General features: G+C 36.9%; 1 protein-coding gene across 3 annotated transcripts in view; it reads left to right on the plus strand.

Moving 5' to 3' along the window:
- Nucleotides 1–22873, plus strand: part of ST7 (suppression of tumorigenicity 7) — a 152891-nt gene that overhangs the window by 88941 nt on the left and 41077 nt on the right. For all 3 annotated transcript variants that reach the window (XM_034431032.3, XM_034431031.3, XM_034431033.3), the window contains exon 2: nt 15731–15813. In XM_034431032.3, coding sequence (XP_034286923.1) covers nt 15731–15813 — 83 coding nt within the window. The remainder of the gene's footprint in view (nt 1–15730; nt 15814–22873) is intronic.

The following is a 22873-nucleotide window of genomic DNA, read 5'->3' on the forward strand; positions in this document are numbered from 1 at the left end:
TGGAACAATTAAAGTGAATAGGGTGACTCAGACCTTTGGAACCGTATTTGGTTGGAAGAAAGATAAGTTTACATAACACTAAGAAAGATAAGAGACTATAATTAATGGACAATATATATATGCTTAGCTCGATTTAAGTCTATTCTACTATATATTATAAGATACTAGACCCGGAAAATAACCTTTAATAACTTATTAGTTTTTCTCTGAAATAGTCTGTCTAATTTGTCTATTTGAAATTAATTAAACAATTATAGAATATTATCTTTAATTATCTTTAATTAATTTATTCATATACAGTAAATGATTTTAAATAATTAGATAGAATTATAATAATTAAATTGATATTGATACTAATTTAGAACTATTATAATAAAATACATTTTATTTTGTAAGTAATTGAAGAATAAGGTAATTAATGAATTGTTAGAAGCTTACTTTTTCCCCGTTGTTCCCCCCTTCTCTTGCTTCCCCCCCCCGCCTTCCTTTTTGCTGTTTTCCCAATATCGTATTACTAATTAGAAATACTCTGAAAAAACCTTGTAAAAATAATCCTGCATCCAGGTTATAAACATTAGACGTGAGAATTTTATGAAATTGTGGGCAAAAATAATAAGCATAATAGATATGGCAACCTCAAACATACCAACTACTATTAAATCAACCAAGAAAATGCCCCCAACCCAAACACTATTGGTGGCTTCCCCGATCCAGCAGAAGACAGGGGAAACAACAGATAAAGAAAAGACCAACATAGGTATTCAAAATATCCAAGCTGCCCTTGCAATGATTCAGGAGGGAATGAAAAGGATGGAAGATAAGATGACCCTGAATCATGATGAAACGAAAAAGAACCATGAACAAATGAGATTGGATGTAGGGGAAATTAAAGATGAGATTAGAAATATAGATGAAAAAATAGAGAAAATTCAACAAAATATAACCGAAAATGAACAGAGAATCCATAAAGTTGAGGAAAAGGCGGAAGCCACAGCTACCAGGTTGGAACAGATGGAGAACCAACAAGCAACAAGAAGCCGAGACACAGAAGATGCACTTACATTTCTTGAAATGGAAAAGGCATCTTTCTACTTAAGATTTCAAAATATAGAAGAACAGAGAGAGGAAGACTTGGGTGAAATTATGGTTGGAATCTTGGCAGAGGTGACACATAAGGATAAAGATGAAATAAGAGGTGGCATCGACGAAATTTACAGGGCCTTCACAAGCTATGCCAGAAGAAACAAACTCCCTAAAGAAGTACACATCAGATTCACAAAAAAAACAATGAAAGAAGAAATATACCGAAAGATGAGAGAGGAGACAGTCATGTACAAAGGGAGGGAAGTTCTAACGCTAAAACAAGTACCGAGAAGGGCCAGGGATAGGAGAAGAGAATATAACTTCTTAACACGACAGTTGAATAAACTCAAGATTAAATTTAGATGGCTTATACCAGAAGGAGTACTCATTTCTTGGGAAGGAAGAAAATTTCGAATCGACACCATAGAAAAAGCCCAGGACTTCGCAGACCAACATTTAGGATATGAAGGAGAACAGGAGAGCAGAGGAGGCAGAGAAGATTCAAACCCCAGTGACCAAGAAGAGCAGCCAATAAATAAGGAGGACAAGGAACGGAAGAAGGGAAAGCCGGGGAAGGAGGAAATGACGGGGATCACACAAAGAGTTACAAGAAACACATCAAAACTCAAAATAACAGACAAATAAACAACACCAGGAATGGAAGAAGAACTAAAACTCATCTCTATAAATATAAATGGTCTAAATTCACCAAGCAAAAGACATCAGATTTTCACTAAACTGCAAAAATTAGGAGCAGATATAATCACCTTACAAGAGGTACACATAAAAAAACAACAGAAAAAATTACTCGAAAATAAAAAATTAGGAGTAATGTACACATCCTTAGGCGACTGTAAAAAAAGGGGAGTGGTAATATATGTTAGAGACCATATAAGAACAAAGCCGATATATGTGGACAAAGAGGGTCGAGTCTTAATAATAGAAGTAAAACTGGAAACAAAAATAATACTGTTAGTAGCCATCTACGCCCCAAATGGAAACCAAATAGACTTTTATAAAAAACTACATGACAAATTAAAAGAGCTGGACTATGAAAATATCTGCATTGTCGGAGACTTTAATGCAATTGCCAACACACGAGAAGACTACTATAGTAACAGGAAGAACAAAATCAAAAGGAAGACACTGCCACAAACATTTAAGAACTTGGTACAAGAAATGAGTCTACATGACACCTGGCGAGAATTAAATACTACAACCAAACAGTACACATACTTTTCTGGCCCACATCAATCGTGGTCAAGATTGGATATGGCCTGGATGACACCCCAACTAAGTAAAGAAACACACAACGTAGAAATTATGCCTAACATATGGGCTGACCACAACCCTATCAAAATAATTTGGAAAGGCTCCCGAAAACAAAAAAGATGGAAAATGGATACAAGTATTATAAAGGAAAAAGAGTATCTACAGATGATGGAAAAAGAGATTAAGATATTTTTCCAAATTAACACAAAGGACCAAACGTCGTTACAAAATCTATGGGACACGACGAAAGCATATATCAGGGGCCTAACCATTGCATACCTGGCAAAGAGAAAAAAAGAGAAACAAAGAATCAGGAATGACTTATTGGAAGAAATCAAGATAGAAGAAACTAAATTACAACAGCACCCTAATAATAAGATAGCACAGCAAAAACTTAATTTGGCTAAACATAAATTGAATTTGACTACAAAAGCTGATTTGGCACAAAAAATAAAAATGGCAAAACAGACCAACTTCGAACACGCAAACAAAACTGGACGCTGGTTAGCCCATAAATTAAAAAAGCAAACAGACAAAAGAATTATACACCAACTCCAGGACGAATCAGGAACTTTATTCCACACACACGTAGATAAGAAAAACATAGCCAAAACATTCTTTCAGAATCTCTATCGGCAGGAAGATGTCCCCGAAGACCAAATTCGAAAATACCTTAGTAAAGTGAACATTACACAATTCGAAGAAGAACATAGAGAGATCTTGAATCGCCCCATAACAATGACTGAATTGATTGAAGCTCGTAAAAAACAAAAGAACAACAAAACTCCAGGACCAGATGGAATTCCTACTGAATTTTATAAACACTCCCAACAAGAAATAGACGAAATACTGCTACAAGTCTTCAACGCAGCATTATTGACAGCTGAAATCCCAAAATCATGGACAGAAACCATTATTACGTTAATACACAAAGAAGATTTAGACCGGACCCAAGTTAGGAATTACAGACCCATCTCATTACTCAATGTAGACTACAAACTATTCATGTCAATATTAGCGCAGAGACTTAAAACAATAATCCATAAATATATACATACAGACCAAAACGGCTTCATACCCAGGAGGCAGATTAAAAATAACTTGAGAACGATCATAGATATACTGGAATACTACGATAAGAAAATAGATAAGGAAATAGCTCTAATATCTCTCGACGCCCAGAAGGCCTTTGATAATTTAAATTGGTCCTTTCTTACATCACAACTTGAATTAATGAATTGCGGAGAGAAATTCCTTAAATTGATAAGAAAGATTTATTCCTGTCAAACAGCCAAAATTGCAATAAATGGTGACATGACACAAACTTTCGACATTCAGAAAGGAGTACGACAAGGTTGCCCCATGTCACCTCTATTATTTATAATCGCACTGGAGGTTTTACTAACGGAAATCAGGAAGGAAGAAGACGTGGAAGGCCTTAAGATTCGGGGGGAGGAATACAAATTACTTGCCTTTGCAGACGATGTGATCTTCATATTGGAAAACCCAATACGATCTGGAACCAGGTTGATGACAATGATAGAGGAATACGGGGAAGTTGCGGGCCTCAAAATAAATAAGCAGAAGACGAAAGTATTGACGAAGAATATGACCCAAACACAACAGTTGAAATTAGAGCAAGAATTAGGACTTCAAATAGTAAAGAAAATAAAATACCTAGGTATTTGGCTGACAGCAAAAGCAACTACAATTAAAGAAGATAATTATACCAAATTGTTAAAACAAATCAAAAAAGACTTAGAAATTTGGAGTAGATTACAACTCTCATTGATGGGCAGAATTGCCTCAATAAAAATGAATATATTACCAAGAGTACTATATTTATATCAAGTGATACCAATACACCCCGGAAGAGATTTCTTTAAGAACCTCAACAAAATAACAATGAACTACATATGGCAGGGAAAGAAGGCCAGAATTAAAATCAAAGCTCTACAGGATTCACGGGACAAAGGAGGCCTAGCAACACCAGATTGGGAACTCTACTATAAGGCATCGGGATTGACCTGGATTAAAGAATGGATGGAACTCGGCAACAAAAGAACCTTATATTTAGAAGGCTTTGACTTAATAAGAGGATGGCACGCTTTCTTATGGGACGGACCGGATAAAAGACACACGTACTTCCAATGTCATATAATTCGAGCTTCATTATTCAAGATCTGGCAGGATATTAAGAGAATTCACTATACCAAAATACCAAAATGGTGGTCCCCGATGGAAGCGTTGATATACCCAAACACGCTCGAAATAGGAAAAATGATGAGGTACCAAGACTTACTGAATCATGAAGGCGAACTCGTCTCAAGACAGCAACTCCAAAACTCCGGCATAAATATCGATTGGTGGCCCTATACTCAAATACACTCAAGATACATAGCAGACAAAAAGCAATATGGAATCTCGAATAATTTGAACGAATTGGATAAGATTTTACAAGGCCCACAACAAAAAATGATAACCAAATTATATAACTACTTACTTAGATATAAATTACTGGAAGAAACAGTAAAAGAAAATATGATAAGATGGGCCAAGGACATAGGGCACAACATCCAACTGGCAAACTGGGAGAAATTGTGGAAACAGAATATTAAAATGACAAGAGCCATACCCTACAAAGAAAACCTCATAAAAATGTTTTACAGATGGCACCTAACACCAGCCAGACTAGCCAAAATATATCCAAACACCTCCCCACGCTGTTGGAAGTGCAAAACAAAAAAAGGGACATACTACCATGCCTGGTGGAAATGTACAAAGGCCCAACAATACTGGAAGGACACAAAGGAAATCATTGAAGAAATAATAAACCAACAAGTAGAAAACACCCCAGAATTTTTTTTATTCGGAATGATAACAACACAATACAACAAAGAGACAAAGTACCTCATCATACACATTTTGACAGCAGCACGGTTACTGTTTGCGCAAAATTGGAAATCAGATCAACTCCCAACCAAAGACAAACTAATCTCAAAGATAACAGAATGTGCCGAAATGGATAAACTGACACTAGAACTCCAAGATAAAGAAGAAAGTGAATTCTATCTTGTGTGGCACAAGTGGTATCAATGGCTGGAAAAGAAAATCAGTACAAATATAGATGAAAGATTATAGGGTAGGAAAAATAAAACCGGAAACAGCTAAATAAAGAGGAGATGCAAGATTATTTCTAATCTAAAACATCTGAATTGACAATGTATTAAGTATATATTAATTTATAAAGCAATATATATTCTGATGATGACCAAAACATATATGTAAAATATAGTGTGGGTAGGTTGGTGGTGGGAATTCGTTTGTCTTTGTAATGTCTTTGTATTTTTTTTTGTATTGTCTTTATATCTCTGTTTAAAACTCAATAAAAAAAAATAAAAAAAAAAAAAAAAGCTTCAATTGTAGATACCCAGACTGGAATTTTCAAATAATAATGTTTTTTAACCTTCTCCCAATTCAACAATAAAGCTTCTCGTATCTGGTGCCTTCTAAAGTACCCCTGTATTTTTGTTCCTTTATATCATAAAAAGGCATGCCACCCCATCAACAAATCATGTCCCTCCAAATTCAATAATCTAGTGTTTCTCAAAGTTATCCATTCTTTAATCCACATTAAACTTATATTCTAAGCAGACAGCAAAAGTAATGATAAATGGAGAATTGACTGATCCTATCGAGATAGAAAAAGGTACTAGACAAGGATGTCCGTTGTCCCCTCTGTTGTTCATATTGACTTTAGAAGTTTTAAATAGAAATATTAGAGAAGAAAAAGAGATAAAAGGTATGAAAATTCAAAAAGAAGAATATAAATTACAAGCCTTTGCAGATGATCTGGTCTTTATTATCAAAGAACCATTAATAACAATAAATAAATTGACAGAAACCATTGGAGCAGCGGTTCTCAACCTGTGGGTCGCGACCCCTTTGGGGGTCGAACGGCCATTTCACGGGTCGCCAAAGCCCTCTCTCGCCCCCCCCCCACGCCTTCACTCACCCTCACCCTCTGCCTCTGTTGGATCGCCGGCCGTTCGCTTACCCCGCCCACTCCCAATCTATTGCTGCTTCCTGAGTCCCAGCTGATGGCTAGAGGAAAAAAAAATGGTTTAAATTCTTGCCGCGGGGCTTCAAAGGGCCGCCCTATAGCCAGTGGTGCAGCCAAACCGTTTGTTAAATTGCTGGCTTGCCCCGCCCCTCAGCACCACTATTTATTGCCAATAAATAGTGGTGGGCGAGGGGCGGGCGAGCCAGCAATTTAACAAATGGTTTGGTGTTTTTTTGTAATTTTATTGGCCTGCGGAGCTTCAGCATAGGCTAATTAGCTCTGGATTAGATCGGCTCCCGACCCTCAGCTGATTTGCTCTCAGCTGTTTTGCTCAGGGCTCTGCTGCTTGCTTGCAAAGAGTGCTGATTTTTTTCCCCCTAGCTATGCTGAAAAACGAAACTGGAAGTAAAGAGGCTGTTGGCTTTGCTGTTGCTGCAAGTTGGAAAATTAGGCAGGCAGATTTCTTTTCTTTTTCCTCACCAAAAAAGGTAGGTGCAAACAATGGGAAATTTAGGGGAAAAGAGGAGAGTTCAAGATTTTAAAACACACAAAAAAGCTCTATTTAACTAGGGAATTGTAATAATTGAGATACTATTAATTGTATATTGTGTTGAAAGCAGAAATGGTTAAGTTGTGGTTTGGAGGAATGTATGGGAGAAATTATTTGGGTTATTATTATTGGTAAATATAATTAATTGATTTGTGAGAAATTGGATTGCATGGAAATAATTGGAATATTCATGTTCATATTGATTAATATACAAAAAAGGTAGTTATATAACTAATTGATTTATATTAAAATGTTGAATTTATATTAAACAACTGTATTATTGCATAATTAACCAATGTGAGGATGGATATAAAAATAGAATACAATGGGAAGGGGCATAATATAGAATAGAAGGGAAAAATTGAATTTGATTAAGATTAGAGATGAGGATGAAGGGTAATATTGGTTTTTTACAAAAATAGATGAGGAATAAATATGGCAAAAAGGAAATATAGAAATTGTAAATTTAATTGAAATGACTAAACACTGTTTAAATTTGTGAACCGGCCAAATACTCTGTTCAAAGTGTTGGAAGAAATCTCCTTCTAGGTTCTGCTCCAAGTGGGGAAAAAGACACTGGAAACATGGAGACTGCTTGGAAAGATGGTTTAATGGTGGACAGGATCACATGGCTTGAGTTCCTGAACAGAAAAGGGGCAGATACAGTAAATCCTCAGGTTTTTATGCTCTCTCTGGCTCTGCATTTCTTGGGGCCACGAAAGAATATCCTGATTGGTTGTCAGACTCCCAGGGGGTGGGGTCTTAGCTAGCCTTCTGGCTGATGGTCACATGTGCTTCCCAGGTCACATGTGATGAGTTTCTGTTGCTAGATGGGTAGAGGGCTAATCCTATCTTTATTGGATCTTTGGAAATTCCTACTATGGCTCTGCCTGAAGGAGGTAGATCTTTGTTATGTAGAATAGACTGGCCAGGCCTTAATGGCCCATTGACAGAGGGTGGGGGCAGGAAGATGGGAGCTGCTTCAAAACATGCTTATCCCAGGGAAATATAATATTCTGCCTTTTTCATATTTCTTAAAATATTTCACTCTTCCAGGAAAGGGGTGGGTGCTAACTTCCTACAAAAGAAAATACATTGTATGTTTGTATGTGTGTTTCTAATTATTGTTATTTATTCATATTTATTCTCTTTTATCCCTTAAAGTTTAACAATTCATTCTTTATCTTAATATCTTTATATTTGTTTGGGGTTGGCTTTCTTCCCTTTCATCTTTTTTATTGTACAGCAATCGTTCTCCTCAAACCTACCACCTCTCTCTTTTCTTTCCTTCTTACTTTCTCTTCCTGCCCCTCTTCTTCTCCTCCCTACTTCCTCTTCCTTTCTCCTTCTCCTCCTCTCTTCCTCCCTCTCTTACCCTCACTCCTACTCTAATTTCCTTTCCCTTCCTTCATCCCTCTCTATTGCTGTATCCTTTTATGCATATGGACTACTCAGAGGGCTGAAAAAGTTATTTCTGACTGGTCCTCGCACTTTTGACCAGTCCTCGAACTTACGACTGTCCTCACATTTTACATTTTTGCCCTATCTTGTCACCATGGTGAAGAGAAGCAGTTGTGAAATGAGTGACATGGTTGTTAAGAATGCTACAATGGGCATAAATGATGACCAGTCATAAGTGCGAAGACCGGTCAAAAGTGCGAGGACCTGTCAGAAATCACTTTTTTCAGCCCTCTGGGTAGTCCTTTTGTGCATATGGACTACTCAGAGGGCTGAAAAAGTTATTTTTGACTGGTCCTCGCACTTTTGACCAGATCTCGAATTTACGACTATCCTCACATTTTATGTTTTTTGCCCTATCTTATCACCATGGTGAAAAGAAGCAGTTGTGAAATGAATGACATGGTTGTTAAGAAAGCTGCACGGGCATAAATGTGAGGATGGTCATAAGTGTGAGGACCAGTCAAAAGTGCGAGGACCTATCAGAAATGACTTTTTTCAGCCCTCTGAGTAGTCCCTATACACATAGCCATGGCCACCCAGTCACATGACCAGCTAGCCACGCCCACCCAGTCACATGACCTCCAAGTCACGCCCACAAAATAAGCCACGGCCACAGAACCGGTAGTAAAAAAATTTAGAACTTACCCCTGGTTGGGGGTCACCACAACATGAGGAACTGTATTAAAGGGTCGCGGCATTAGGAAGGTTGAGAACCACTGCATTGGAGAGTTTGGGAAAGTAGCTGGCTTGAAAATTAATAAAGATAAAATGAAGATAATGATTAAAAATATGTTGAAAAAGCAAAAAGAGGAATTGATGGAGATTTCAAAGATGCAAGTCACAAATAAGGTAAAATATTTGGGGATATATTTGACAGTAAGATGTAGCACACTTAAAGAAAATAATTATAATAAGCTTAAGGACCAGATAGGGCAAGATTTGGCGAAATGGGGAAATCTGCAGCTATCTCTGATTGGTAGGATCTCAACTATAAAGGTGAATATTTTGCCTAGAATCTTGTACCCATTCCAGACAATTCCAATCAAGTTGGGTAAGGAATTCTTTGTGGATTTGAATAAAATGATGTTGAAATATATTTGGCAGGGAAAGAAGGCGAGAATAAAGTTAAAGTTGTTACAAGACACTAAAATGAGGAGTGGTTTTGGCCTGCATAACTTTGAACTGTATTACCAGGCAGAGACTTTTTTTCTTTTAAATGCGTCTGACGATCCAAGCTGAGTTGCCTGATCGTCAGAGGCATTTAAAAGAAAAAAAGCCTCTGCCGATCAGGCAACTCATCTTGGATCGTCAGAGGCATTTAAAAGAAAAAAAGGGTTTTTTTCTTTTAAAAGCCTTTGACGATCCCAGCTGAGCTGCGCAATCATCAGAGCCTTTTTTTTTACTTTTAAAAGCATTTTTTCAGCTGAAGAGGTTGTAGAAAAAATGCTTTTAAAAGTAAAAAAAAAAGCCTCTGATGATTGTGCGGCTCAGCTGGGCATGGGGGGGCCAGGGATTTTTGCTACCGGTTCTCCGAACCACCCACCTCCATCTCTACCGGATCAGGCGATCTGGTCCGAACCGGGAGTATTTCACTCCTGGTCCACATACTTATACCAGTGAGTGGGTAGAATTCCTGTGAAGGAGTCTGGAGCTTTGGTTTCTACCACTTCCATATACAGATTGGCCACAATGGGGGACACAGGTGAACCCATAGCGTAGCCATGTTGTTGTTTTGTGGTTTTTTTTGCAAAAAGTTTTTTTTATTTTTTTTCAAACACACAAATTACATCTTTTCAGAACAGAGCTTTGATCCGGTCATAAATTTGTTCAATTTTTTGTCATCTTTAACCAAATTTTATATATTCTATTTTGTCATATCACTTATTTCTTAGTCTTAAATCACATATTCCAACTAATACCATCTTAGAAAAAATTTACTCATATTTACTTAATCAAAAAACAACTACCCTTCTATTAACCCACCTTAAATCTTAACAATTAATACCCCATACTACATTTCACAATTCTTACCCTAAATCCTCACTGTTAACAATACAGTTCAAACATGTTTATACATGTCAAAATTATTTCCATTTCTAAAACTTCCTTACATTTATTTATTACTTCATATAGTTCTCATTAAATCTTTATTCCAGTATAACTTTATCAAATTTAAATCTTATAAACACCAATTAAGTAATTTTTGTTTGTAAATCATAATCATACATTGTTTCAATTTTTCTTTTCTTTTTGCTTAAGTAAAAAATGTTCAACTTAGTACATTATGTATAACATATGTTATACATATTTAAACAATATCCCAATTATTATGGCTATCAGTTTTCTCAAATATACCATCCAACATCTTAATAAAAATTGATTCATTATGTCCATTATTATATTTTCTTTTTACTTGGTCTAATTTAACCTTTTCTTTTATCATTCCACTGCTATTCCCAGTGTAATCATCTTTATCTTTTCCACTGTTAATCCCAGTGTAATCTTTATTCCACTGCTATTCCCAGTGTAATCATCTTTGTTTTTTCCATTGTTAATCCCAGTATAATCATCTTTTTTTCACTGTTAATCTCAGTATAATCTCTAGAAACCTTCTTTTATCATTCTACTGTTAATCCCAGCATAATCATCTTTTACTTGAATAAATACATTAAGAGTATTCAAATTGTTAAAATTGTTACTGTTAATCCCAGCATAATCATCTTTTACTTGAATAAATACATTAAGAGTATTCAAATTGTTAAAATTGTTATTATATAGTTATTATACCCATCAATTTTCTCAAGTAATACCTTGTAATATCTTAATAAAAAATTGATTCATTATATCAATTAATATATTTTCTTTTAACATAGTCTATTTCTTATATGTTTTAACTTCAATCCATATTTCATTTCTAAGTATCTGTAACATATTTCTTCTCACATTTATTAATCTCAATATAGTCATTTTATAAATCCAAGTCCTGAACATTTTTATTTTCCTTAATATCTTCCAAACTTTTATTCTTTTATCATTCACTGTTAATCCCAGTGTAATCATCATTATGTTGTTATAATCTCAATATAATCTCTAGAGACCTCCTTTTTATTATTACTATTCACATAATCAATTACTCTATTCATATTTAAACACATTGTCTTTATCTTCTTTATTCTCCACCTCTATATCTTATTCCTCCTTCTTCATTTTCTTGTCCACTTATGTATACTCCAACTTCTGTATGTATACATGAAATGTATACATTTCAACTTCTGTATCCTCGAATTTTTGTCCTCTATGCAATATTATAATTATTTCTCTTATTTCCATTGTCCAAGTCAAATAGATCAATTTGTTCCTTCTCTAATTCCTGCGCCATTTTCTTTTTTAAGTTAATATTATTCCAATTATAAGAGTTCCATTACAATACTTTCTTTTTATTTTTTTTCTCCCAAAGTCAAGCCGCTTGTAGATAAGAAAATCCTCCCCCATAAGTTCTCATGGATGTTATCTGTGAAGTCCATATTTTCCATAACAAAAACCAAATTGCAATATTCCTTTTTACTCCAGATGGTCTCTCTGCAATCCACAATTTCCAGTTGTTTAAAAAGTATCCATTTTGTTTCAATTACATAACAATCTTATTTAGCTTCTCTTTTTCTTTTAGGTTTAAAACTACCAAATCATATTTAAAGTCCAGTCCAAATTTAAATAGCTCTTTTCACTTCTTTTTTCTCCCTTTTTTCCTTTTATTTATACGTCACTTCTTTTTTTTAAAGCTTATTATCCATTCTCTTTGTTTTTCTTAAAATTTAAAAAGAAAGAAAAAAAATCTCTTCATTTCTTTCCAATCCTTTGACCATTATCTAATTGTTTAAGGTTTCCAAATAGTTTATTCAAAAATCAATTTCCTATCAGGTTGTTGCCTCTTTAAAGTTACGTTTCAAAGTCTTCTTTGCCCCCTTAGCTGCTATTTATCATTAGGGGTCTTATAATTGAAAGATGTTTCCTTGTTGTTGTTTCATGCCTGGGTTGACTGTCACTCACCCGGCTTCAAAAAACTCCATTCCGTTCCTCTCCTCTTTCCAGCTCTATACTTAGTCCAGTTGTCCCAGCTTCGTGGCAACCGCCATGGCTGCCATCCCCCGCCGCCGAGTCACAGAGATTTCCCTCTGACCTTCGAGGAACTTGCCTGTTCCTCTTGGTCGTCTGAGGTGCCTCTCTTTCTTCCCCATCCCTGCAGGATGGTTCTGGTCTGCAGACTCCTCGGCAGCGGTTCGTCAGCCGGGGTTTTCGCGGAGCTCATCGGAGCCCGCTAATTCTTCGACTGTCTCGCCGCGATGCCAAACTGGAAGTCAGCACAGCCGTGTTTTTGATTGTAGAAATCTTCATTGTATTTAAAATAGGTAGTGGTCAAGCAGAGGTCCATCATGGCACATATGTGGTCTGGGCTGAGGTTGGTTCTGTCACCTAAGGTGCTGTCTTTTAGCAGTTGTTTTTTCACTACCATGACAGCTTTGATTTTTGGAATGCAGGTGAAGAGAGAAGTCACATCATAGGAAACCATGATCCAGTTTTAATTTCCAAACCTTGCTAACGAAGTCCTGTGAATTGTTGATGTGATGAGTGGTGTTACCAACTAGAGGAGCTAATAAGGTGGTTAGATGTTTTACAATGTTGTAGGTGACAGAGTTGATGCTGCTGACAATTAGTCTGAGTGGAGTTCCCTCTTTGTGGATTTTGGGGAGCCCAGCTGTTTTGATGTTACTGCAAAATTTGGTCATTTGGTCAAAAAATTATTTTCTGTTTGGGTAAGCTTTCTGACAGACAGATTTGTCACAGATTGGTCAGTTTTCTGAGACATGTCACCTGCCTAGGACCTGCCTAGACAAATGGAGGACTACGTAGTAGTCCTTGTTAAACAACTGCCTTGTTCAATAACTATGAATGGTTATTCATAGTTAATGTTCACCATAACTATGAATGGTTATTCATAGTTATGGTGAAAAAGTAAAATGAGAGTATCTGAATAAAAGAAATAGAAATAGAGTGGTTTTATATTGCTATGCCTTTGCAACTCCTACTTTCTATTGTCTATACAAATCAGTCAGTTTCAACAAAAACATTACAATGGCTGAAGTTAAAATAAATTGATTTTTAAAACTATTTTTGAAAAAAATGCTATGAAATGAAATTAATGAGTGGAGTTTACCTGTTCCACACATCTTCCCCTTTTTTCTTTTGTGCCTAAATAAAAGATCAATAAGAAAATATATGTAGATATTGACTTTCTATTATTTAGTCTCTCTCGACCCGCAGGCCGCCATTTCTTCAAACCTGCTGTGGAACAACTGTTAAATCTTTAACAAAGCTGTACATCAGGTCTGTCAAACTAGCGGCTCGTGGGTCACCTGCAGGTCACCTGCAGGCCATGCCCACCCTGCCTCCGCAAAGGCAAGAAACAGCACGATACATCACAATATGTCATGTTATGCGATCAAGTTTGACACCCATGCTGTATATGGATTCTATTTCTTGATTGCCTATAAGCAATATAACATTGGGCAAATTATAATATGTTGGTTGTGCAATATATTAAGTGACATCCCTAGCATGACACATTTATTTCCATCCCAGGTGCAGCAGTCTACTTGGGTCATTAATCTCTGTGTCTGGTCCTGGGACAAGCATCACTGTTTTTAGTAATTTAGACCCTTCTTTTAATTGATATGTTTGTATATTGTGACAAATACACAATATTTGTATATTGTGACAGTTAGTCAGATCTCTGTAGCTGAAGAATATGCTAAATCTCAGCACCAATTTGCTTCTTGATTAACTGAATGTAAAGAAATTAGTGTATTGTTACTGAATTCAACTTGAAGATGATCTTAAAGTTTCCCAGAAGTTGACAGATGTCTAATGTTGATTCAAATGTTTGTTTTATTTTGTTTATATACTGTTGTTGTTCCAGGAGTTCAGTGTTGTTTCCATGGGGAGCTCCCTTCATTTTATCCGCAAAATAACTCTGGGAGATAGGTTGGACTGAGAGAGTGACCAGCTGGCCCAAAGTCACCCAAAGAGTTTTTGTGGTTGAGGATAGATTTGAAGTTCAATAGGTCAATACCATAATAGGTACACAACACTGCCATTTCTTTGTAATTACATTAATTACTTGTAGTGAGGAATGGGGGTAATGAAATAGAGCAGGAAGTTGCTAATAAAAAATAAGGGAGAGAAGCTTTTTTTCTCAGTGAGACAAGCCATTGTGGAGAAGAATTAAAGATAACATTATTTTTAATATACATATAGAATCTTTATTGGCCAAGTATGATGGGGCACACAAGGAATTTGTCTCCAGTGCATAAGCTCTCAGTGTACATACAAACAAACAAAATAAGAGCCTTGGTAGTACAGTGGTCTACACACCCTGTTATTAACACAGCTGCCTGCAATTTACTGCTGGTTCGAATCTCTCCAAGGCTCAGGGTTGACTCAGCCTTCCATCCTTTCTAAGATAGGTGAAATGAGGACCCAGCTTGTGGGGGCAATAAGCTGACTTTGTATAAATATACAAAAGTATGAAGGCTTAAAGCAGTGTTTCTCAACCTTGGAAGCTTGAAGATAGGTGGACTTCAACTCCCAGAATCCCCCAGCCAGCACTTCTGGCTGGGGGATTCTGGGAGTTGAAGTCCACCCATTTTCAAGCTACCAAGGTTGAGAAACACTGGCTTAAAGCATTGTATGCCGCCCTGAGTCTCCGGAGAAGGGCGGCATATAAATCAAAATTAAAAACAAAACAAAACAAAAAACAACACAAGGTAATATAATCGGTGTGCATACAAACAACATGTACATACAAACAAAAAGTGTACATATAAACAAGAATCTTATAATTATAAGATACTAATAGGAGAAGGCAGTAGAAAAAATGAGAAGGATAATAGTAATACTACACAGGTAAATATTCTTAGATACAAGACAGGGAATTAGGTGTTCAGCAAAGTGATGGCATGAGGGGGGGAAAAACTGTCTTTGTATCTAGTTGTTTTGCCATGCTATGCCCTGTACCGGCGTCCCAAGGAGAGGAATTGAAACAATTTATGTCTAGGATATGTGGGGTCTGTAGGTATTTTCTCAGTCCTCCTTCTGACTTGTGCACTATATAGGTTGGAAAGCAGGCTGGTTGCAATTATTCTTTCTGCATACGATGTGTGTATATTCACATTTTTATTTCAGATTGCAGTAAAGGGAAACCCAGGCAAATCATTGGTGATATTTTTTTTGTCTTTCTCTTTCAGTGAGTATGTTTTTGAACACGTTAACACCCAAATTCTACGTTGCCTTGACAGGCACTTCTTCATTAATCTCAGGGCTTATTTTGGTAAGTACTAGATCTATTTTTAAAATATTTTATAATCTTCTATAATACATTAGATTTTTTCAGCTACATGTTTTTTGTCTTTTTTCCTTCAATTTTCTATATCTATGTACCGTGTACAATTCATATTAGTCACTAATTAATCTGAACATTAAGTCTTGTTCTGTGGAGCCAACTACAGTACGTACTAGAGAAATCATACATTTGTCAATTAGCACAAAAGGAAATCAATTTGTTCAAAGTACACTCTATGTATTAGTTCAAATTTCTGGCCATGAAACTAGACACAGACACAGACACAGACACAGACACACGCGCGCGCACACACACACACACACACACACACACACAAAACAAAGACTAATGGCACATTAAAGATAAATACAGCATGGTTTAATTTATTAGATGTTTGCATGATACTTAATATACATTCTGTAGTCCAACTGTGTGACAAAGAAAAACAGCAACTGTTTTTCATTCAGAGAGATAAGATCAGCTGATTACTGCTCAAAACCTAGAGGAGGAAGAAACCTGGGAAAAACAGTCATTTGAAAGTTGAAAGAAAGTTATTGCATATCTTTTCAGAAGAATATAAGTCTCAGGCTTCCATTTGAACAAAAGTGCCTTATTGCTGCTTTGCTTGGGCATTGCTAAATTACTGTAACAGTTTTCAAAATGTTTACAATTTATACATTTATGACATCAATAATTGTTAAGATTAAATACACATTTACATATATCTTCCTAAAATTCTGGTTTATGATTAAATTTGTCTTAGGCATTTTCTATTGAAAACCGCAAATCAGAGTTTAGAATTCTTTTAAAATGCATGAATACAGATAATCATTTATTATAGCATAATCCTAAATGCATCATCTTAAAAGTGAGGTCTTCTTAGTTTTAGGCAACTTATTTTTACAGAGGAATTTTTTTCTGTGCAAAATTTCAGGAAATCTATGATTATATTATCCCATTTGTGCCATTTGTTATTTATTTGCATAGATCAATCTGAATGCATTGTGCTAAACTTCCTAAGTTAATTTGTTGTTTGGCCTGCAGCTTACATTTATTAGCTTAGTACCAGAAATGGCTATCTAATTTGGTATAATAAACTTAGAAAACTTTATTTTGCCTAAACATTATAATAGCAATAAAGTAACTAAAAGCATACTGTCTTTTCATGGTATATATTCTCAAGCCCTACTCAGTCTAAACAGGTCCATTTCTTTTTCCACAAAAAAAATCACTTGACGATGTTCTCCTTTAATAAATAGTACATAATAATTATTTAAGAAATATTGATAATTGCCAGGGTATTTTAGTCCTTTAATTTTCTTTGCTATCACAGAGGAAAGTGTGACATATTCTGCAGTTTTTTTTAAATATTTCTTTCTCGAACTTATATAAAACCTTAATATTTTATAGGACTGTGCAAACCCTCAGTTTGAAGGTTTGACTAAAATGCAATTTAATTTACTTTCCAAATAAAAAGGGACATTTCAATGTTAAAAAATTGGGTGCTGCAAATCAATTATGCCCTTCTGCACCTGCATAGAAATGATTTTATGAATCTGTTTGGAAATCTCAATCAAACTAGTTCTATTATGTAATTCAGTTCAAGTAAAATAATATTGATTTGTAACCTTCCCAGCTGACTTCCAATAAGCAAAGTCAATGGAGGAAGCCAAGTTTGTTTAATTACCACATAATTTTGTCAGGTCCACCATTGTACTCTGGTGTCTTGCCATTGTGCTGAGGAGGGAGGGGGTGGCATACTTGGGATTTTTTTGCTTCTGCTGTTCACTTGACGAATTAGGGAGGGAATTCCCAGCTGGTTTCCAAGGCCATTGCGCCCTGAGTGTGAACTGGTCTGCCTAGCACCTTAACATTGTCAAAACATCTTCTCAGCATCACATGGCTGCTGAAGGACTGGTTAGGAGGGGTTGGGATTGGGAAACCAAAATATTTGCTTTACACTTTGAGCAGGACCTTCAACTTCAACTTGACTTTACTGCATCCAGTTTCTCTTAGTAAAAGTTACTTTGATTCAACCCAGTGGATTCAAGAACCTTGCTTTCCTGAGGGCATACTTGGGGCAGGTCAGACATTAGGTGAAATCTGCAACAGTGGTCAACTCTGAGAGACCTACAACTCCACCGTGGGGACCGTGCACACAATATCGGCTCAAGACAGCAACCAGGAAAAAGCTTAAAGCTGGAGGGAAGCTTCATGCTGGGAATTGGATCTCTCCGAGTAGGCAGAAGAGGCTGGGGACCTAGGTGACTTGTCGAGACCAAGATGATCCATAGGCGACTTGGAAGGAAGGGCCAAGGGCCACTCTCATCCACTGTAGCCGTGGAGCTGTCGATGGGAAGGGCAAATGGAGCTGGAAGAGCTCAAGGATGACGAGGAGGCAGGCAGAGAACCCGACCATGCTAACCTGATGATGGAGCAATCCATGAAGTTCATGATGAATGCCTTCCAGACCTAGAGAACCCATAGCCACAATCAACTGCTTGTGCGGTCAAGTGCGGTCAGGAGGGGCATCTGGCAGCATAAAAGAATGTTTATGTTACTCAGAAGCTTAGTCAACTATGTAATTTGACCTTGTTCTGACAATTTTTCCTAACCTTATAATCTTGGTCTAGATCTGTGATAACACAAAAGGTTAGAATATGTCCAGAGTTCCAACTTTTTGAGATTATGACCAGTCCAGAAACAGAGTGCATTTAATGTCAGTGAAATTTGTTTCTCCATAGTTTTTATCCTTTTAAAACAGTCTTAGGAAAAAGAAGTTTGGGTAAATCCAGAATATCAAAATAATTCTTGAGATAGGCTACTTTCTGAATTAAACCTATGGATTGACTTTCTAATTTGACTTCTTGATGAATTTTTTTCCAGAAAGGGGTTTCTTTCCCTTAAATAATTAACTTATTTTTTAGTTAGCCAGAAAAGTCCACACTAAAACCAGCAAAATATTTCAAACTCACCATTAACATAACAGAAAGAAAAGACATATACCCAGAGGATATATCATACACAGCTGTTTTGTCTATGTCTGCAAGATCTGTTTAGTCCCTCAAGATACTTAGAGCTCATTCAGGAAACAGCTCTCCGAAGAATAACCATGTCTGCCAAAGAGGTTCAGAGATGTTGTTGTTTCTAAGCAATAAGGGAATCATTACTTTCCTAATGAGTGTATCTTGGGTATTCCATGAACTAATTTTATCTCAGGATATATGATCAGAGATGAAAATAAAACACACATGAAAGTTTTCAGAATGATTTGAGTTTTGTAGGAGAGAGAGAAAAAGCAATAATTACAACAATGAAACATTAATTTTCAGAATTTATATTTTGTCTTTAGATACAAATTTTAACCTTATAAATAACAGCAAAGGAATAAGTGAGTGTATCTTGCCAAGTATAGATAAAATGTAATTTTGTTTTAAGGGGTATTGCTGCAGTGAAAGAGTAAGGGGGAAACAACAGGAGGGATCAGTCGTATTCTTTTTTTTGTATTTTTATTGATCTTTTTCTTCTGGGTCCATCATTGTGGTAACTGTTGTTACTGCAAGAATGCAGGTGGTTAATTCCATTACTTCCCCATTTAGAATTTAGAATTCTTTATTGGCCAAGTGTGATTAGACACACAAGGAATTTGTCTCTAGTGCATAAGCTCTCATTGTACATGCAAGCAACAAGTGATAAATCATGATCATAATCATAAATACAATCATCATAAATCATAACATAAATTCTCAGTGATAGTCATAGGGTACTAAATAAAAAAACAAACACAGTTCTGGGCTGCATAAAGAAACGGATAGAATCAAGATCACGTGAGTGTTAATACGACTTCACCACGATGTAAAAAAGATGTTGAGACTTTAGAAAGAGTGCAGAGAAGAGCAACAAAGATGATTAGGGGACTAGAGGCTAAAACATATGAAAAACAGTTGCAGGTACTGGGTATGTCTAGTTTAAGGAAAAGAAGGACTTGGCGAGACATGAGCAGTGTTCCAATATCTCAGGGGCTGCACAAAGAAGGGGGAGTCAAGCTATTCTCCAAGAAGCAATGGGTGGAAACTAATCAAGGAGAGAAGCAACTTAGAATTAAGGAGAAATTTCCTGACAGTTAGAACAATTAATCAGTGGAACAACTTGCCTCCAGAAGTTGTGAATGCTCCAACACTGGAAATTTTTAAGAAGATATTGGATAACCATTTGTCTGAAGTGGTGTAGGGTTTCCTGCCTGGGCAGGGGGTTGGATTAGAAGACCTCCAAGGTCCCTTCCAACTCTGTTATTTTATTCTATTCTAAATAAGCAATCAACATAAATCATAATAGAATATTAAATAAATCATATGATACAAACAACAAAGTGATAGTCATAAGACGCTAAAGGAATAGGTAATATGAAAGATGAGAAGGGTAATAGTAATACAGTCCTACTACATGGTTTGACATCCTAGGACCTAGAGCATTAGACATAAGACAGTGTTGTGAAAATTAGTTGTTTAGCACTGATGGCATGGGGAAAAACTGTCCTTGTTTCTAGTTGTTTTGGTGTGCAATGCCCAATAGTGTTGTCTTGAGGGAAGAAGTTGAAACAGTTTGTGTCCAGGATGTAAGGATTCTGTAGATATTTTCCCTGCCCTCTTTCTAGCTTCTGCACTGTACAGGTCCTCAGTGGAAGACAGGCTGGTTGCAACAAATGACAGATGCAATAATTCCTCTGTAGAACTTTATCAGTAGCTCCTTGGGCAGCCTGAGCTTTCTGAGTTGGGGCAGGAGGGACATTCTTTGTTGTGCTTTTTTGGTGATGTTTTTGATGATAGATGTCCATTTTGAGCCTTGAGATAATAAAGAACCCAGAAACCTGAAGGTCTCTACTGTTGATACTGTGTTATCTATTATTGTAAGAAATAGTGGAGGAGGATTTAGGAGGACTTCTCCTAAAATCTACCTTCATCTCTACAGTTTTGAATGTGTTCAGTTCAAGATTGTTCCAGCCACACCACAGGGCCAGTTGTGGGTCCTAACCCAACTTCCGTCTATATGCAAATTCATTGTTATCTTGAAGGAGACCAATGACTGTTGTATCATCTGCAAACTTCAGTACTTTAACAGAGGGATCGTTTGAGATGCAGTGGTTGATATATAGAGAAAAGAGTAATGGAAAGAGCACACAGCCCTGGGAGGCACCTGTGCTCATTGTACAGGTATCTGATGTGACTTTGCCTAGCTTCACCTTCTGCTTCCTATCTGTTAGAAAGTTTATGATACACTTACAGGTGTGGTAAGGCTCAGTTTAGGGAGAAGAATATTTGGAATGATGGTATTGAATGCTGAACTGAAGTCTACAAAAAGGACCCTTGCATAGGTCCTTGGAGATTCAAGATGTTGTAGAATGTAGTGCAGAGCCATATTAACAGCATCATCTGCCAATCTATTTGCTCGGTAGGGAAATTCAAGATGTGTCACTGCGGATCCATGATGGTTTTCAGGTGGGCCAGCACTAACCTTTCAAAGATTTTCATAACTACGGATGTCAGAACAACTGGTCTGCAGTCGTTCAGCTCCTTGATGGAGATTTTTTTAAAGCACTGGCATGATAGTAGAGCGTTTGAAGCAAGAAGGAACATAGCACATCTCTAGTGATTTATTAAAATGCTGATAAAGATGGAGGCCAGTTTGTCTTTACAGACTTTCAAGCAAGATGGAGTTATCCTGTCTGGGCCTAGTGCTTTTCCAGGCTTATGTCTCTGAAATAGACCTTGCACATCTTTTTCTGTGATCACCAGAGGTTGGGGTGGGGGTGGGGGACAGAGGAATGGAATCAGTTGTAGGAGATTTGGCTGTTGTTGGTGTATCTGAGACAGGGGTGGGTTCTAAATTTTTTTACTATCGGTTCTGTGGGCGTGGTTTATTTTGTGGGCATGTCTTGATGGTCATGTCACAATTCTTTAGGATTTAGCAGAGGTACTGGTCTACCAGGCTTTTAACTGCTTGCAGAGCTGTACCGGTCTACCCATTTATTTTTGCAGGCACTAGTCTACTCATGAATTTTTGCAGGCACTGGTCTACTCATGTAATTTTGCAGGCACTGGTCTACCCATTTATTTTTGCAGGCACTGGTCTACCCATTTATTTTTGCAGGCACCGGTTTACTCATGTATTTTTGCAGGCACTGGTCTACCCATTTATTTTTGCAGGCACCGGTCTACTCATTTGTTTTTGGAGGCACCGGTCTACCACCAAACTGCCTTTTACCACTGATCAGCTGTAGGGCGGCCCTTTGAAGCCCCGCAGCAAGAAACAGTTTTTTTCCTTCTAGCCCATCAGTTGGGACTCAGGAGGCAGCAATAGATTGGGGGTGGGGCCAAATAAAAGGTAAGAATAACGCAGGGGTGGGGCACAACCGGTTCGGTGACGTCATATCGTCACCGCTACCGGCTCGGCCGAACCGGGCCGAACTGGGAGGAACCCACCACTGATCTGAGATGGAGAGGATGGCAGTAGTTTCCACAGTGGTTTCCACTCAAACCTACAGTAAAACACATTCAGCTCATCTGCCCTTCCCTGCATGGGAAGGAAGTTTGCTATAGCCAGTGATATTTTTAAGTGTTTTCCACACATTTGCTGATTCATTTGTTGAGAGATGATTCCTCAGTTTTTCAGAGTAGCCCTTTTTGCTGCTCTGATCTTCCTTATTAATACATTCCTGGCCTGATTGTATAGCATTCTATCTCCTTTCCTGTAGGCTTCCTTTTTGGCACGATGTAGTGGTTGAGTTTAGCTGTGAACTAAGATTTGTTTTTACTGTATGTGTGCCGGCTTCTGGTCGGCACCCATAGGTCTTCACAAAAACTGATATTACCTATTGCAAATATGTTATTAAAAAATAAATGGTGCATTGTTGCCTTTAAAAAAATCAGTGCACCAGTTCTTTTAAATAATGGTAGCTTTTATGAAATTATTAAGACTAATTGAAAAATGGCTTTTCATCCCTGTCATATTGAGTACAAGTTCTTGGAAATTATATATTGAAACTTCTGTG

This window comes from Pantherophis guttatus, chromosome 7 (genome assembly GCF_059756535.1).
Source record: "Pantherophis guttatus breed Tessera chromosome 7, ASM5975653v1, whole genome shotgun sequence".
NCBI classification, from domain to species: Eukaryota; Metazoa; Chordata; class Lepidosauria; order Squamata; family Colubridae; genus Pantherophis; species Pantherophis guttatus.